The sequence below is a fragment of the Sminthopsis crassicaudata genome, chromosome 1 (genome assembly GCF_048593235.1).
Source record: "Sminthopsis crassicaudata isolate SCR6 chromosome 1, ASM4859323v1, whole genome shotgun sequence".
In the NCBI taxonomy this organism is placed as follows: Eukaryota; Metazoa; Chordata; class Mammalia; order Dasyuromorphia; family Dasyuridae; genus Sminthopsis; species Sminthopsis crassicaudata.
The window spans coordinates 291911799-291928857 of NC_133617.1; the positions used below are offsets into that span (position 1 = coordinate 291911799).

Sequence of the window (17059 nt, forward strand, 5' to 3'; positions counted from 1 at the left end):
ACTTTAAATACAAAATATATATGCAGAGGGAAGAGTACTAGTTTTGAAGAATATTGAGTCATCTCAAAGTAATTTGATCTTCCTGTTTCCTTATTTGTAAAATCAGGTTATAATATCTATATGACCTCCCAGGATTACTGTGAGCAAAGTACTTTTGAAACCTTAAAACTTAGCAGAAATGTGATTTATCATATTATGTAATACTAACATTCTTAAACATTAACTATACTATAGTCAATCAATAATCATTTATTAGGCATTTATTTGACAATGTATGTTGATAATAATCATTATCATACAAAAATAATTAGCAAATGCCAACATGGGGAAAATTCAGGAGAGAGTTGAGGTGATCAGGAAAAGCAGCCCAGAGAAAATAGGATGTGAGCTGAGAGTTGAAGGAAGATTGGGATTGGAGAGAGGCGGAATTGGGGATAAGAATTTCAGGAGAGAAAACTATGGAGACAGTGAAGTTCATATTATGTTGGAGAAGGTCAGTTTAGTAGAATCTCAGTGCAGAAGTAGACTCCGAAGACATGGTGGGACACAGATTTCTCCTCCCTAAAGTCTTCAAACAGAGGCTGATCACTTGGTACTCATGATGTAAAAGGGATTCTTATTTAGATGACTAGCTCTGAGATCCTTTCCAATTCTAACTGCCTACTTAATAAAATACTGGCATTGCATGCTGGATTCCAAAGCCCTTTAGAAAACAGGCCCCAATCTACATTTCCAATCTTATCTTCCCTTACCATCCCTCACAGAGCCTATGCTCCAGTCAGATTGGACTATTTGCTGTTCCCTGAACATGCCTTATCTCTTCCTACCTCCATAAATTTGCTCATACCATTTGTTCTGCTTGGAATAAGTCTACCCCATTCATTACATCTTCTTCCACACTTCACAAATATTTTTCATCCTCTTGCAAACTAGCTTCCAGTCTCATATTTGCACTTGCCCTATATAAACTTATCAAAAATCTCCAAACTGCTAAATCTAATGACCTTTTCTCACTCTTATTCAATTATAGTATTTTGTTCTGTATCTCAGGACATTTCCAGTCATCTTTTTTGTCCTAACACTAGACAAGACTCTAGAAGAAAGAGTGAGACTTATGGCTTTTGTGCAGTTCTGCCTCACTTAAACCCATTCCATTAGAAAGTCAAGATATAACTCATCATCACCAACTACTTTACTCCAACATCATGATATCATTGGTCGTCTTCAAAAATGGAAGATGAACAAAAAACAATAAGATTTTAGTTGTGTCATACCTAGGATAAATAAGATATAAAATACTTGTAAATGTTAATATGCTATATAAATGCGAGTTGTTACCAACTATTATTAGGGCAATTCAATTCAACAAACATTTATGAAGCAACTTATACTTTGTATAGTTAACATCTGGCATGATGGATAGAGAAATATGACCTTCTCAGGAAGAACCTGTGCAAATCACTTCCTTTCTCAATGCCTCAGGCAATTTCTACTTGAAATTGTAGAGGTGTTACTATGTACCAGTAAAGGGAAATTCCTCACTAGAAAATACTGTAACAATGAAATCACAGGATAGACCCTTCCTCAAAACATGCTAAGTGCAAAACAAAATACTGGGAGCCCAAAGATGAAAAATAACATAATTCATGTTTTTGAGAACTTTACTAGGAAAGCGAATAATAGGCATAAGATGAGGTAAAATTTGAAGAGTTCAAAAGAAAGAGCAAAAGATACCATGTAAAACACTCTGCAAATGTTAAAGGTCTTCTATAAATGTCAGCTATTATTATTCTTATCAAGATGAAATGCTCTATGAAAATTTGAGATAGAAGATAACATTTACATCTGGGAGAGGAGATCAAATTAAGGGAAGGCTTTCCTCACTAATCACATACCGATGGTTATACTTGTACTTGGTTTGTTTCTTACTAACTTGTAAACCTCATTTATAGAAAAGATCAAGGATTCTCAAACTATGGCCCAGGGGCCAGATGCAGCCCTCTGAGGAGGTTTATGTGGCCCACTGGGTTTTGGCAAATGGGCTGAGGGGCAGAGACAGAGTGTGAGCTTTTGTTTTTACTATAGTCCGGCCCTCCAACAGTCTGAGGGACAGTGAACTGGCCTCCTATTTAAAAAGTTTGAGGACCACTGGAAAAGATCATGTTTTTAGACACATTTGAATCCCTAAGAACATCTATTAGTGCTCTGTACAGATTACATTGTCAATGAATATTCACTCAATGAATAAACAGACACTAGAGATTCCATATTTAAATGGTCAACAGGACAATTCAGCTAATTAGTCATGAGTGCACTATGGTGGGCCCATAAAGAGATTCATTTATGAATAAAATCAATAGTAGGTAACATTCACCCTAAGAACTTTTCAAGTTAATGTCAACTCTTCTGTTCTGTGTAATATGGAATTTTGTACAGATGCATGGAAATTCCAAAGTTCTTTCCTTAGGAAAGAGCTCTAGCTGCAGGAAGCCTAGCAGCCCAGTCAGTAAAAACATAGGCCTCTGGGACTTCTGTTTGCATGAAGAGTACAATTCTGGTTACTAAAATTTCAAAACAGAACTGCAACTCCGACAACCTTCAGCTAAAGTTTATCACTTTCACTATTCTATCAGTGTCCTACTACTGGGCAATTTAAACCATGAATTCCAACCTAGCACATAGTCAGTCTACACACACCTGATATTTGAGAGTCTAATCAAAGCACTAACTAATCTTAGAGAGTTAATCAATAAAAAGAAAATTCATAATTCCAATTTCCTATAGAACCCACCTTGGGGAACACCATTAACAATTCTTTTATTCAATTCTCCTCATTTAACAAATCTGGTGGTAGTTAAATATATAGCTGCACAGGATACACTACATAGGAGGATACAGTAAGAGATATGTTTTCATATGATTTTTTTTTACTATACATATATTTTAATGCCAGAAAATTTTACTCTCCATGACATGCAAAATCATGTTTATGAATAGTAATGCTTAAGAGGCAGATTCCTATGGCATACAAATATCTTGTTATCTCTCCACTCATCTCAATTCTTTGAACTCAGTTTTTGTATTAAATAGATCATAATAAAATAAAGCAATGTCCACCTAGTAGTCACCCTACCCCACTTCCAACATAAGAATCTAATTCAGGCCTTCATTGGTTAAAATTTAATGTCCTCTCTCTCTCCTTAAATATTTTACTTTTTTTTTTTTTTTAAATAAACCAAGAGTTGAGGATACACTAATCTTCCCTATGGCTCTTTAATAAGGACCTACACCTAAACTTAATTCAAGCTTAATTCAAGGGAAAAAAAAAAAAAAAGCTTGTCTTTAAAGATGTATCTACTTCTCTCCCCACCCCCAACCACCTCCCACCTCTGAAAATGAAAACTATGTAACATAAACTTTCTTTTTTGCCATGGCTACCAAATTACTTTTCTTTCTAACAGCAGCAATCTAATAATTTATCTCAAGAGTCTATTAACACCTAATCTCTCCATTTCCTTTAGATGCGGGTTGCTTCATCTTTTTTATGTTGTGGACATATTTTGTCAATATTAAAACCTATGGACCCCTTCTCAGAATGAATATTTTAAATAATTGAAAGAAAAGCTAAGTTTTAGTTAGAGGTTACTGAAAATTTTAAAAGATGATTGATTCCCCCCCCCCCCATATAAGTTTACAGGAACTATGAAGAAATCTAGTCTCTGATTCCAAATAAAGAATCTCTGTTTAGGATTCTAACCAGAACATGTGTACTGCTCTTAGCACTTCATATTTTATTTTGCATTATGTTTGATGTGAAAAGTGACTCGAATCCTTTTCAGAAAAGGTAGCTATATACATATTAAATGAATAAAATAAGTTAATCAGGTGAGAGGCTGATTTGGCACATGTCATATTTTGACAACAAAAATAATTTTCTTTTATTCTAGTAGTAGACCGCCTAGAATAAAGGGTATCAAAATTTCTAATCAGTAAATGAAAAACAAGCAAGGTGTAGACCTCTTTTCCTATAAATTTATTCCCCTAAATGTACTCATATAATAAATTTCTAGAAAAATAAATCATATTTTAAATAAATAGCATACAATAGTGAATTCTTTTGAAAAGTGATGATTCTTCTTTAAAATGCAAATCACTACCACCTAGTTTACTTGTTTCATATTTATAGTTCAAAAAGCCTTACTTTATAATTGAAGGTATTACCTTCAGCAATATATTTCACAAGCCCTTGTGAAGTACAAGTGGTGGTGGTGGTGGTGGTAGTAGGAGTAGAAAGAGAAAGAAGAAGAGGAGGAGGAAAAGGAACACTGTGAACTATGCAGACAGAAATGTAATGGTGGTGATAGTAGTAATAGTCATAGTAATAGTAACAGTAATGTTAGTAAAAGAAGAAGAAATAGACGAAGTAAGAGAAAAATAATAATAATATACATTTATAGTATAGCATTTTAAGATTTTAAGATTTACAAAGCTCTTTCCTCTGTTAAGTGAGAGTACTACAAATATAATCCCCATTTTACAGATGAATAAATGTGATTTTATTCTTATAAGTGACTTGCTTATGTAACTTTGAATTCAGGTCTGATTCCAAACCCAGAACTCTCTCAATACTGTCTCTCAAATGGACAATATTATCTGAATAGCTGTGGCATAAAAAATCTGTTACTTGATGCCCAAGTTCTGATCTTCCTCTAACATATCCATCAACCAGTCCTCACTCAAAGCTTTTTGAGCACAGCATTTGCTGTGCTAGCATAGCCTTTGATAATCTAAGATCACTTCCATACAATAATGAAATGGAATGGGATATTAGTAAAATACATTTTATTTTTAATTCAGATTTTCTTTTTTGGATCTTCTTAAAAACAGACTACATTACAACTGTTATTTTTTCTCTTGGCACCTAAGTTATGCTTAAAATTTTTATGGCACTTACAAAGCAAACTTTTTATACTTTAGGATCTCCCCCCAAAAAAACAAACAAACAAACAAACAAAGATGATGTTCATGAGATAAGCCACATTTCTTTGAAAGAGATCACTCTAAAGTCACTGGTTCCATGGGACTCAGTTTCAGAACTTGAACCATACTATCCAAAACCCTTCTAGAAGTACAGGGATAATCAAAATGGTATTCATGGTTTAGGCCCTAGAAAGCAGCTATACAAAAAACAAAAATGGTCCTAATTGACAGTGTTCAAGACTGTTCACTGGCTTGAGGTCACTGCTCCTTTGCTATTGTTAAACAAGTATTTGCTTTATGGATCTGACATTCTCCACAAGGAACGGAAGTACATATGTTTTATAATCTTTACCTTTTCAGTTCAAAGTTTAAAAGAACAGGTATGTTCATATAATTCCCTTGACTTCAATACACATCTGTTCCACAAAAGTTCAGTTAATAGCTATTCAGTTCACTCACACACACACATACCCAGCAATAATGAAAAGTAATCATCCATTGCTCAACAGTTTACCACTGCTACTCTCAAAACTTCTTGGCAACACATATCCATGCAATCACTGTGTTATCCAATCCCAAGCCTGAAAACTCTAGACAGTCAGTTGTGTAATAAATAAACCCCTTATCATCTGCTGAAAACATAAAAACCAAAATACTGGCCTCTGTTTCAGCGCAGAGAGGGAACTCTAGAAATTTCAACAACATACACTTAGAAAAAAGGCTCATCTTTTTAAATTGCTAGTGTCCTCAGACCGACTTTATGTTTTTTTTCTTTTGAAAAAAAAATAGTAATTTTGGGGAAAAAAGTACAATCCTTTTAAACACTGACAGGGAAAGGGGGAACCCTAAGACTGCAGGCAAGCTTCCCATACGAAAGATGAGCTCGTTTGTTTTTCCATGAAATGGGAACAGAGGACTATCCATCTAACAAGTGCCTACTACTAGAGACGCATCAACAACAGGTCCTAAGCAAAAAGGCGATTGGTCCGATAAACATGGGAAGCTGCTGTTGCTGCTGCTCGCCTTCAATATCTGACAGACCCAGCCCGAGATTGAAAACAACAGCACTCCCCCACCCCAGGGTATGGCACGCGCGCGCGCGCGCGCACACACACACACACACACACACACACACACACACACACACACACCCCACTTCCCCTGAGTGGGAGAAATTCCACGAGACCTCCCAGTGCTCCCCAAGCCTCATTCACCTGGTTCCACCTCCTAGCCCACACAGGGGAGCTGGGCAAGCCTCAAGGAAGGGGAGACGGGTTGCAGCTGAGAAGCTTGGGGGTGGGGAGAAAGAGGGGTTAGTAACGCACTCCATGGTTCATCCCTCCAAGCGGACCGGACCAGACACAGATATTGACACACACACACACACACACACACACACACACACACACACACACACACGCAAACACACACACACACACACACGCAAACACACACACACTCGCTTGCAGGGCAGGACCCAGGAAGATGCCGGCGAGGCTCCAGCTGACACACCCCTCCGAGCCCCGCCGCTCACTGCCAGCCTCTAGAGCTCCTTGGCCAGGTGCCCCCTCCCGCGCCCCAGTCCCAGGGTGCGGAGCACGGGACGCACCTTCATCGAGCCCCGGGGCTGGCCCTTTGGGGCCGCCGGGGGCACGAAGCGCTCCTCGATGTCCTCCTCCTCGTCTTCCTCCACCACCTCGACGACCACCTCCTCGTCCTCGTCGTCCTCTTCGTCGTCTTCCTCCTCCTCCGTGCCCCCCCGAAGCTTTCCCTCCAACCTCCCTCGCCCCCTCCGCCGTCTCCCCCCTTCCTCTTCGCCGTCCTCCTCCTCCTCCAGCAGCAGCAGCACCGGGGCGGGGACCGTGGCTGCGCCGGCGGCGGCGGGAGGGGGGGCGGCCCCGGACCCGGCTCCAGCTCGGCGAGGCGGGGGAGGCGGCCTCCAGCTCTCCCGGGCCGGGGCCAGGGGCGGCAGCCCGGGCAAGGCGCCCTCCTTCGCCAATGCCGGGCCCGGCGGCGGCTGCAGCGCTGCGCCCCCCCGGCGGCTCCCCAGGCTGGAGCGCTTGGCTAAACGCCGAGCCTGCATGCCTGGCGCAGGGGCTCCCGGCCGCAGTGCAAAGCGGGAGAGTTTGTCACCACCTCCTCCTCCTCCTCCTCGTCCTCCTCTTCCTCGCCCTCCTCCTCCTCCTCGGGGTCGGGCTGTCGCTCGAGGCGCAACCCGCCGGGGGTCGGGGCTACAAGGGGCCGCTGGGGCCACCTCCCAAGGCATGCAAGTGCCCGTGCTAAGGCGCTGGGTCGCAGCGGCGGCGGTGGCGGCTGCTCCTCTCCTCCGCCCGAGCTCCACGGACCAGCCCGGGCAGGAGGCGGGCTGCCGGCTTCTCCTAGCGCCGGGCAGACCCGCGGCTGCTGGCGGCGACGGTGGGTGTGTGCGAGCGATGGGCCGCCTCCGGCGCTGCCCGCGGGGAGCCACAGCCTGTGCAGTCCGCCTCCGAGGGCTCCATGCAAGCGGCCCGAGCCGGCCGCTGCGCCTCGCCCGGGCCCTGCCCCAGCCGCCGGCTCCCGGGCCTATCGCTCCCCGCTCTCCGGCGGCGCTCGAGCTGTTTGTGTTGTGTGTTTTTCACCACCGCCCCCTCTCCCCTCCTCACTAGCCATTCCTCGCAGCCCAATAGTCCCTGTGCAATCAAAACCCGGACTGGATTTCCCACCCACCCCCTCCCTTACCAGCCCTACACCAAATTCCTGCGCTGGGAGCAACAGGGGCAACCGCCGGCTAGTGCTCCCATGGAAGAGTCACCCTGTGTGCATTTATTTGGCTCCCGCCAAGTCTGTCTTGTTTAAATGGAGGGATTTGCAATGAACCATGTTAATCGCCATCGGAGAGGCAGCGACGCTTCTATTATAGATATTTATTTAAAATCAGTGGGAAGCTGTTTTGTACACATTTGAAGCTGGGGGAGGGAGTCCTCGTATGGGGGGAGTACCGCTTTTCTTTGGTATTCTGAAACACATTTTTACTCTTTCAAGCAATATAGGCAGCAACGGTGTAGTGAAAAGATCACTGGATTTGGAGTCAAAGACCTGGTTTTAAATGTCACTTTCTGGCTGCGGGGATCCTAAACAAGTCACTTAACTTCCCTTAGTCTCAGTTTCCTGAATCTGTAGAATGGAGAAGATGCATTATCTCCTTTGTATAAAATTTGGGGGGAGGGGAGGTGAAAAATGAGAAAATATATTAAAGAGTTTTGTAAATTGTACAGCTACATAAATATGAATTATTACACAGCCTCTTGCATAATTTCTAAATGCAAAGTGTTCTATCTCCAGCCAGTATACTCTAGACCCCAGCTTCTTAAACTGTGGGTATTATTCCATATGAATGTCGGGGGTCACAAAATTATGATTTATTATCAGCAAATGTATGATTTGTATACCTATTTTATATAAATATATACCCGGGATCACATAAAATTTTCCTGGATTAAAAGGGAGCTCCCCTGTGGAAAAAGTTTAAGAAATCTTGCTTGGGACCACAAATAAATTTTAAGTCTGACAGGTTTGCACCAGCAGTTTTTTCTGTATCTTGAATGATTACTTTTATCTACATAATGTTACTTTGTATAACCACAGATCAGGTCTTCTTTATGTAAAACACGCCCTCGAGATCGAACACACACACACACACACACACACACACACACACACACACACACACAAACTCAACTCTTCTCAACCTCTATTCTCCACTCTGCCATAGTTTCATTTCTCTCCTCTTTTGGTTCTACTTATCACCCATTCACTCTTCAGTGTCTTGCATTCCAGTGCTTACAACACTGTATTGGGAACATAGTAGGTCATAATAAATTTTTATTGATTGATAGAATTTTAACTTCTAGCTTTATCACTCAAACATTTTCTCAAAAGTTATCAATGGCTTACTTACTAAATTGGATGCAAAAAGATCTTGATAGCCTAGAAAATCAGACTAAATATTACATGATAAAATTTAATGAGAATATATATAGACTTACACTAGAGGTCAAGAAAACAATTTCACAAGTACAAGATGGGAGATAGTTTATCTGATAAGAAGATGGGAGAAGGTCTATTGGTGGACTGAAAGTTTGTTATGAATCTGTGTAATATGTCATCCAAAAAGGCTAATTCAATTTTGGATTGCATTAAGAAAGGGATCATTTCAAGAACTAAGTAGATGATGGTCATACTATACTCTGCCCAGGTCAAACCACATATGTAGCCTTTCTAAGGATCACATTTTTAAAGAACATTAATGAATTGAAAAGTATCCAGTGGAGATCAATCAGAACAGTGAAGGATCAAGAAAAACAGATCAACACCTAGATGGCCATGTCTGAGACTGTTTTTTCACTCTGCACTTTCAGTACATCATCTTTCTGGCAAGAGAGGGGAAGAATCTTTCATCACTAGCCTTCTTAAGTCATAATTCTTCTATTGGAGATCTGTACTTTTTCAAGGATTATATTATTATTGTAGTCATTATATAAGCTGTTCTCTTTCTGTTCATTTCACTTTTCCTAAATTCTTAGAAAGCTTGCCTCTGTGTGTGTGTGTGTGTGTGTGTGTGTGTGTGTGTGTGTGTGTGTGTATACACATATACGAGAAGCAGTATGGCATAATGATTTATGGCCATCCTCAATACCTGGAGGACCTGGATTTAATCAAACCTTTGCCACATAGCTATGTGGCTGAACAAGTCACTTTAATTGTCAGTACTCTAGTCAACTCTATTAGCCTGCATTGGAAGAAAGAGTTTCTTTACCTGGGAATTCCTATATCAATGAAATTTCAGGCCCAATTCCTGTGTCTGTCTTTCTCTGTGTCTTTCCCTCACTCTCTCTTTAAAATAACTAGAATCAAGTCATCAAGCATTTATTAAGTTCTTACTATGTTCTGGCACTAGACTAAGCATTAGGGATACAAAAAATAGTCCTGGTCCCCTCACAATATAATAGGGGGAAGGAACAGGGGTGCAAGTTAACAATATAAATAAGATAAAAAGGAGGTCATCTCACAAGGGAATGTACTAGTATTAAGGAGGACTGGAAAAGGCTTCTTGCAGGAGGTGGAATTTTAGCTGAAACTTGGAAGCCAAGAAAGCTGGGATATGGAGATAAGTAGGAAAAGAATCCCAGGTAAAGTTAACAGCCAGTGAAAAAAGAGTAGCACTAAGTCGAGAGTCAGTGTCTCCTTTGAGGAACAGTAAGAAGGCTACAATCACTGGATCATAGAGTATGTAGAGGGAAGTAAAGTATAAAAAAAAAATCCAAAAACGAGTATAATATCTTAGGAAATGATTTATTCCTTCTCACTGAAGGTTTTCAAACAAAGATTGAATGATCATTTCTTGGGCATATTGTTCTGCAATTTCTTTGAAGGGGGAGGAGTTAGCTTGAATTAGATGACTGCTGAGGTCCCTTTTATCTCCAGAAGTTATATGATTCATCTTTGAATTATCTGCAGCAGTTGATATTGTGGATCTCAGGCCTCTTTTGATGGTTATTTTTCCTCTGCTCATTTTTGTAATAATACTTTCTCCTAGTTTTCCATCTATCTATTTGACTACTTTTTTTCAATCTCCTTTGTGTGTTCATCTTCTTCCTCTCAATTCCTAGTTAGCAGAATTTCCCAATGCAATTTCCTTTTATAAACTATCTCCCTTGGCGATCTCACCAACCATCATGACTTAAAATTAGTTGCCCTATCTATATAGATGACTCCTGAATCTATATCTCTAGACTTGACCTTTTACTAATGCTTCAGGCCAAATTTTCAATTGCCTGCTGATTATTTCTACCACAATGACATATCAAACTCAACATGTACAAAGTAGGACTCATCTTCTCCCTCCCAATTTTATTAATTCATCCATTAATTCAATAATTTATTAAGCACTTCCTCTGCAACAGACATTGTGGTAGGTACTGAAAATATAAAAACAAAAATGAAATAGTCTCATCTTCATTTTCCCAGTTACAAAGGCTAAAAACCTAAGAGACATCTTTTAACTCTCCCCTATTTCTCATCCATTTGATTCTACTTCCAATATCCCTGGCCTCAATTACTTCTTCTATAACTACCCTTGTGCAAACATCTAGACTATTAACATCTAGACTATTATCAAGTATTTGATTAAGTCCCTCCTTCTGACAACCCATCTATAACACCACTGCCATTCATCTTCAGAGTCAGACTGAAGCCATAGTTTTATCCTAGGTACTGACACTCCAGAGACCATCCTTCCTTTCCTATCCATCCCCAGTGGAACAGGTGTAATGACTATTCCCATCACATATCCTCTACAAATTATCTGAAAGAGTAGAATCTACTATAGGGCTGGAGTTCTCTTAATTTGTAATTCCTTATATCCTTCCTTTTCCTTTCTTCTTGATTTATAGATAGGACATATGCATCATATATTTATTATTATTGTTTTGATTGGTCTGCTTGGAGAATAATGGACTCTGGTTACTGTTTTTGAAAGACATTCCTGTTTTGGATATGACAATACCCTCAAATCCCTGGGGGAATGAAATTTCTCACTCTATGCTGTTTTTGTAGAACTCCAATTATGGGCAAATCTTAACCTTTTTGGAACTTTTTTGGGGACAAATTTACAGGAGCAGTTTGCCATTTCCATCTCTAGTTCATTCTACAGATGAAGAAACTGAGGCAAATAGTGTCCAGTAACTTGTCCAGGATCATATAGTTAGGAAGTGTCTCCATCCATTCTGCCACTTAGATGCCTCTACTCTATACTATGATATGAATATTCATATGATATCTGAGGGGGAAATCAGTGGTTTATCCCAACAATTCCAACTTCTGTATCTCAGTGAAAACTAGCATGGGAGTAGAGCTTCATAGTGGCATGAGTAAATTAATTAATTAAATTCTTGGAAGATCAGAGGAAATCATCATATAACTTATTTTAAAACTTATGTTTTGATTTTTTTAAAAAAGGTCTTTTAAAAAAGCAAGTTGGCCTGAGCAGGCTGTAAAACATTAGGTCTTAGTAAATATAGGATTCAAAGCTAATTGAGTATTGATAGGGAAGGGAGGGGAGAATTAATTGAGTGAATTAGTAATTTGGTTGCTAGGGTAAAGTTTCCTTGATTAGAAGGAAATTGTTATGGATTAGAAGAATTTATAAGAGGCAGGTTGATCTTTTCTTTCCCTGACCTAAAAAAAAAGCCCAACAAAACAAAAATAAGAATCTAGGAACTATGAGTGTATAAGGGAAGGTTGAGATTAGCTAGGAAAGTCCCTTTCAAGAAAGGAATTATTAGCTAAATAGTGAAAATTGGTTACAGTTAAATCTTAAGAAGGTGAGATTTTTTTTAATGCCTATTATCTTAGTAGATGAGAAAGAAAAGATTTTCACAATCTGATTCCAACCCACTTTTCTAGCTTTATTGTCTATTTCTCCCCTTTGTACACTTTGCAGAAAAACTAAACTGACTGTGTTGACTTTCATATACTCCATCTCATCCCTCCTCATCTCCATATCTTAGGATAACAAAGATTTGTTTCATTTGCTCAGGCCAAGCTCTACTTTCCACATAAGGCTTTTCCTGATCCTTCTCTCAGGTCCTGGTGCCTGCCTATTCCCATCCTCACCATTTTGTATATACGTTTATATGTACATGTCTCACTCTAATAGGCTGTATACTCCTTGAGGGTAGAGATTGTTTCATTTTTTTTTTTGGTCTTTGTATTCTAGGTGCCTGGAAGGAGCTTAATAAATGCCTATTTATTAATTGAGCATGTAAGAAAAAAGTCACTGAGAATATTTATGAAAGACCTCTTACATGCCAGCAGGTAGATAGGTAGTCCAGTGGATAGAGTACCAGACCTAGAAGTCTGAGTTCAAATTTGACTTCAGATATTTACTAACTATGCAAATTTGGGCAAGTCACTTAATCCCTATTTGCCTCAGGTCCTCATCTGTAAAATGGGGACACACTGGAGAAGAAAGTGGCAAACCACTCTAGTATCTTTGCCAATAAAATTCCATGAACATGGGTTTACATTGAATCAGACACAACTGGAAAATATCAGCTATATATGCTAATACCTGTTCAAGGAACCAAAAATAGTAAGACAAAAAAATGAAATAATCTCTCCTCTCAAAGAACTTTTACTCTATGCGGGAGAAAACAATTACTAATCAAACTGAGTTATCACTATGATATTCATTGTTACACTATATTGTATCTCAGATACTAAAATAAATAAACTCTAACAATTACTTTGTTTAAAAAACTGAACAAAGCAATTTGAGGTGAGGATAATAAGAGTTAGTTAGGACCCAGTTAAGCAGTTGCTGCCAATAACCTTATATGAGCATTAACTAACCTCTTTCCAATTTTGAGATTGCTTGACAGCAGCAGCTAAAAAGAAGGGTTTAGTTTTTGAAATAGTGTCCCTTATTATTTGGTTATAGAGCTAGTTATATTTCAGGCTGATTCTAGTAGGTCTGGTTATTTAGATAATTTTCTCTATGTTTCAGTGTCAGTGTTCCATGATACTGTATATATGTTGCATGTAATAATAATTGTTGAGGCTATTTATTCTTCATAACCCCATTTGTTTTTTGCTTTTTTGGGTTTTTTTTGGCAAAAATACTGGAGTTGTTTGCCTTTTCCTTCTTCAGCTCATTTTATAGATGAGGAAACTGAGGCAAACAGGGTTAAGTGACTTGCATGTGAGGCTAAACTTGAACTCAGCAAATTGTCTAACTCCAGGCCTGGCACTCTATCTACTGTGCCACCTAACTGCCCTAACATTTAATTAATGCCTTAGAATTTATTAAGCACCTATTACATATCAGACACTATGCTAAGCATTTTACAAATATTATATAATTTGGTTCTCACAAAAATAGGAAGTAGTATCATAACCTTTACAATTGAGATAACTGAGGCCAATATTAAGTAACTTGCTCAGGTTCATCTGGCTAGTAAGTATTTGGGACTATATTTCAGCTCAAGTATTTTTATAAAAATTAATTTATTTTAATTGAATTAATTTAATTTTTTGTTACATTTTAGGTTCTGAATTCTCTCTTTTCCTCCTTTTCCTCCCCACACTAGAAAAAACTGCCATTTGACACAGATTTATAAATATATGTAGAATCATATTATACATACTTCCATTTATCAGTTCTTTCTCTGGAGGTAGATAACAAGTTTCTTCATAAGTCCTTTACAACTGGTTTGAGAACTCAGGTCTTCCTAACTCCAGACCAAATATTTTAGCCATTATGCTACTCATAACATAGCCAGTTGTACAGGGGACAAGAATTCTTGGAAACAAGGGTTGTCTAATGACCACCTTTATGCTAAGGAAATTTTTTTGTTTTGTTTTTGTTTTTCTTAGAAAGAGACTAAAGGACTAATGAAATAGATATCAGTAACTGCCTAGAAGAAGTGAACTCTGGAATTCATTCAAGAGTACAGCTAAAGGTGCCACAGTGAATAATTTTTCTCATCCTCAGTTTCTTCATCTGTAAAATGGGGATAATAATAATACCTACTTCCCAAGAATGTTTGAGGATAAAATTATATGTGTATATTTCTTTACTAATCTTAAAACTATAAAGTGTCCCAAAATTCTTAGTGCAGTTTTGTTTTAATAAACACAAATATTATTAATGTATAATTAGTAATTAGTGATAATTAACCATATGATATAAACACTATGTAAAATTATAATATAAATAATTCTATTTATATTTAAAATAATTATGCATAGCATAATTTATGTGTTATGATTAATAATTTCCTTAATAATATATTATCATTTATATAATCTATCCCCAAAGTTAGTAGAATGTTACTAAAGCTTAAATTTTCACTAATATTTTTGGAACACTGAATAAATTATAACTATCATCATCATCATTATTATTTATCAGTACAGATTCATTACCAAAATCATGGGTCATGGAAATAACATAAGGGAACAATAAGCCATGAAGGAAAAGTTCCTCAATGCTAGGGTTCATTCCTTGGACTCATTGGAATCTACAGGGACAATTGACTAGGATCAAAATATTCATACTTGTAGAGATAGAGGATAACAAGCTCTCTTTGGAGACAACTAGTGGGTAATCACTTGTGTATCAGGGTAATACATCATTGCAAGTTTTATCACACAATTTTACTAAACAGCCAGAAAGTCACCATAGCTATTCAACTAATGGATGTTTATCATAGGGTTGTTGGGAAAGAGATCTCATTCACACTAATGTGTTCCTGAGAAAGGCTTGAACATTGAATATATGGTGAATTCTTACCTCAAAGAGGAGAAGTAAGACTATAAATTATAGTTTCTTCCTCTGTCCTTAATAATGTATTCTTGGTGTGCTCCTGTCCTCTATGATATGGTTGGTTTACCAGCCATGGGATCCCAACAAAGATATATATTATGTTCCTGGACCCCTGAACATTTCCACCTTGATATAGGAACTAACAGACTAATGTACTAGTATAACCTTAAAGAACCTGGAGTTACTTCCACTTCTCTGACATTGCTTCACAGTTCCTTATTTAATTGGTGATTTCTAGCCCAAGAACACTATTTTATGAAGAGTCCAGACTCACTTCTTTAATAGATCTGCTACTGACTCTCCAGATTTTTCAGTTTTCCCTTTACATAGATCTTTCTTATCCACTTTACAGCCCTCTCTCCCTCTTTCTAGTTCCTTTTGTGTGTTGTTTTCCCCCATTATAATGTAAGTTCCTTAAGGACAAGGGTTATCTTTTTTCAGGCTTGTATTTGTAGCACCAACACTTAGCATGTTATCTAGCACATTGTAAGTGTTTAATAAGTACTTATGATATCTATGTCATCTCTTCATGCCATAATAAAGCTTCAAAGGAGTACTTACATGTAGAAATAAACCATGACATTCATTAACAATTTCATATGGAGTATAGTGATTTGATTGTTGGGGTGAAACAAAACAAGGATTACTAGATTTTTTTGGTATCTTCTACTTTGTCTTTTCATAGACCAGAACTAGATATAATAGATCTTGAAGGAATTGAAAAGAATTTCCTAGAACTGAGTCACATAGGAGAACTTGAAAGGTATTAAAGCAACTGTAAAAGCCTAAGAGCTTTTCTTCTTGGCCAGCTGAGTAGAGCTGGCTAGGGCCTGCATTTTAAAAGAGATGAAATATCCTGAAGTGAAGAGTTTTTCAAAGTGGAGAGTCTAGCAATTGTAACAATTTGTTAAATGAGACACATCACAGTTTAAAATGATCAAATAGCACTATATAGTAAGAGTAATGAAAATCCATTAAGGAATGATATCTTTTACTATTAACCAGTATTCTAGACATAGCAAAAAATTCACAGAGCAAGTGGAACTGAAAACATGGACAGAATAAACAGAAAGTATCCCCTATACTAGAAATATAAGCAAGGAACAAAGGTGATAATAGTTCGAATGCATATGATGAGACTTCTGAAGAAATCAATCGAATTATATAAGTGGATTCAGCTGGTAAGATGGAAAAGGTAAATTGAGCCACTCCTTTAATGGAGTTGAGAAAAAATATAATGACTCTAGATCACTAGGCAGAGTTTCAAGTAGTTGTTTCTTCTTATCTTATTCTTAGCAATTAAAAAAAAAGTTTGGGTTACTAACTAAACAGGTCACTAAACAGATGTTTATTTGACATCTGGATTTGTCTCATCCTGGAGTGTAATGATTCTTTGAATGTTAAATTCCTAAAACACAAAATTTTCCTATAAACTTTTAAATAGATCATATAGTATGGTGGGAAATCAGGTTAAATTGTTCAATCTTCACAAAAATCATTTACTATACACCCAAATTTGTAAATACACACACACACAATCACATATAAATATTTTTTCCTCTCCTTTTTTGTGGGATTCAAATGTTGTTGGTGAGGTCTTTTGTTTGTTTATTTCAATAGCTTCAAGCCTCCTTAAGAAGAGTTCTTTTCTATATTCTTTATAAATTATTTTGCATACAATTTTGCCCATTAGAAAGATTTAAGGAAAAAGTA

At 38.0% G+C, this 17059-nt stretch overlaps 1 protein-coding gene across 1 annotated transcript in view; it reads right to left on the reverse strand.

The window, feature by feature from the left end:
• ZNF704 (zinc finger protein 704) overlaps positions 1 to 7613 on the reverse strand; it is a 306810-nt gene extending 299197 nt beyond the window's left edge. The window contains exon 1 of the mRNA XM_074278958.1: positions 6590 to 7613. Within this exon, the coding sequence (XP_074135059.1) occupies positions 6590 to 7246 (657 nt within the window). The 5' untranslated portion in view covers positions 7247 to 7613. The remainder of the gene's footprint in view (positions 1 to 6589) is intronic.
• Between the last annotated feature and the right edge of the window lie 9446 nt (positions 7614 to 17059).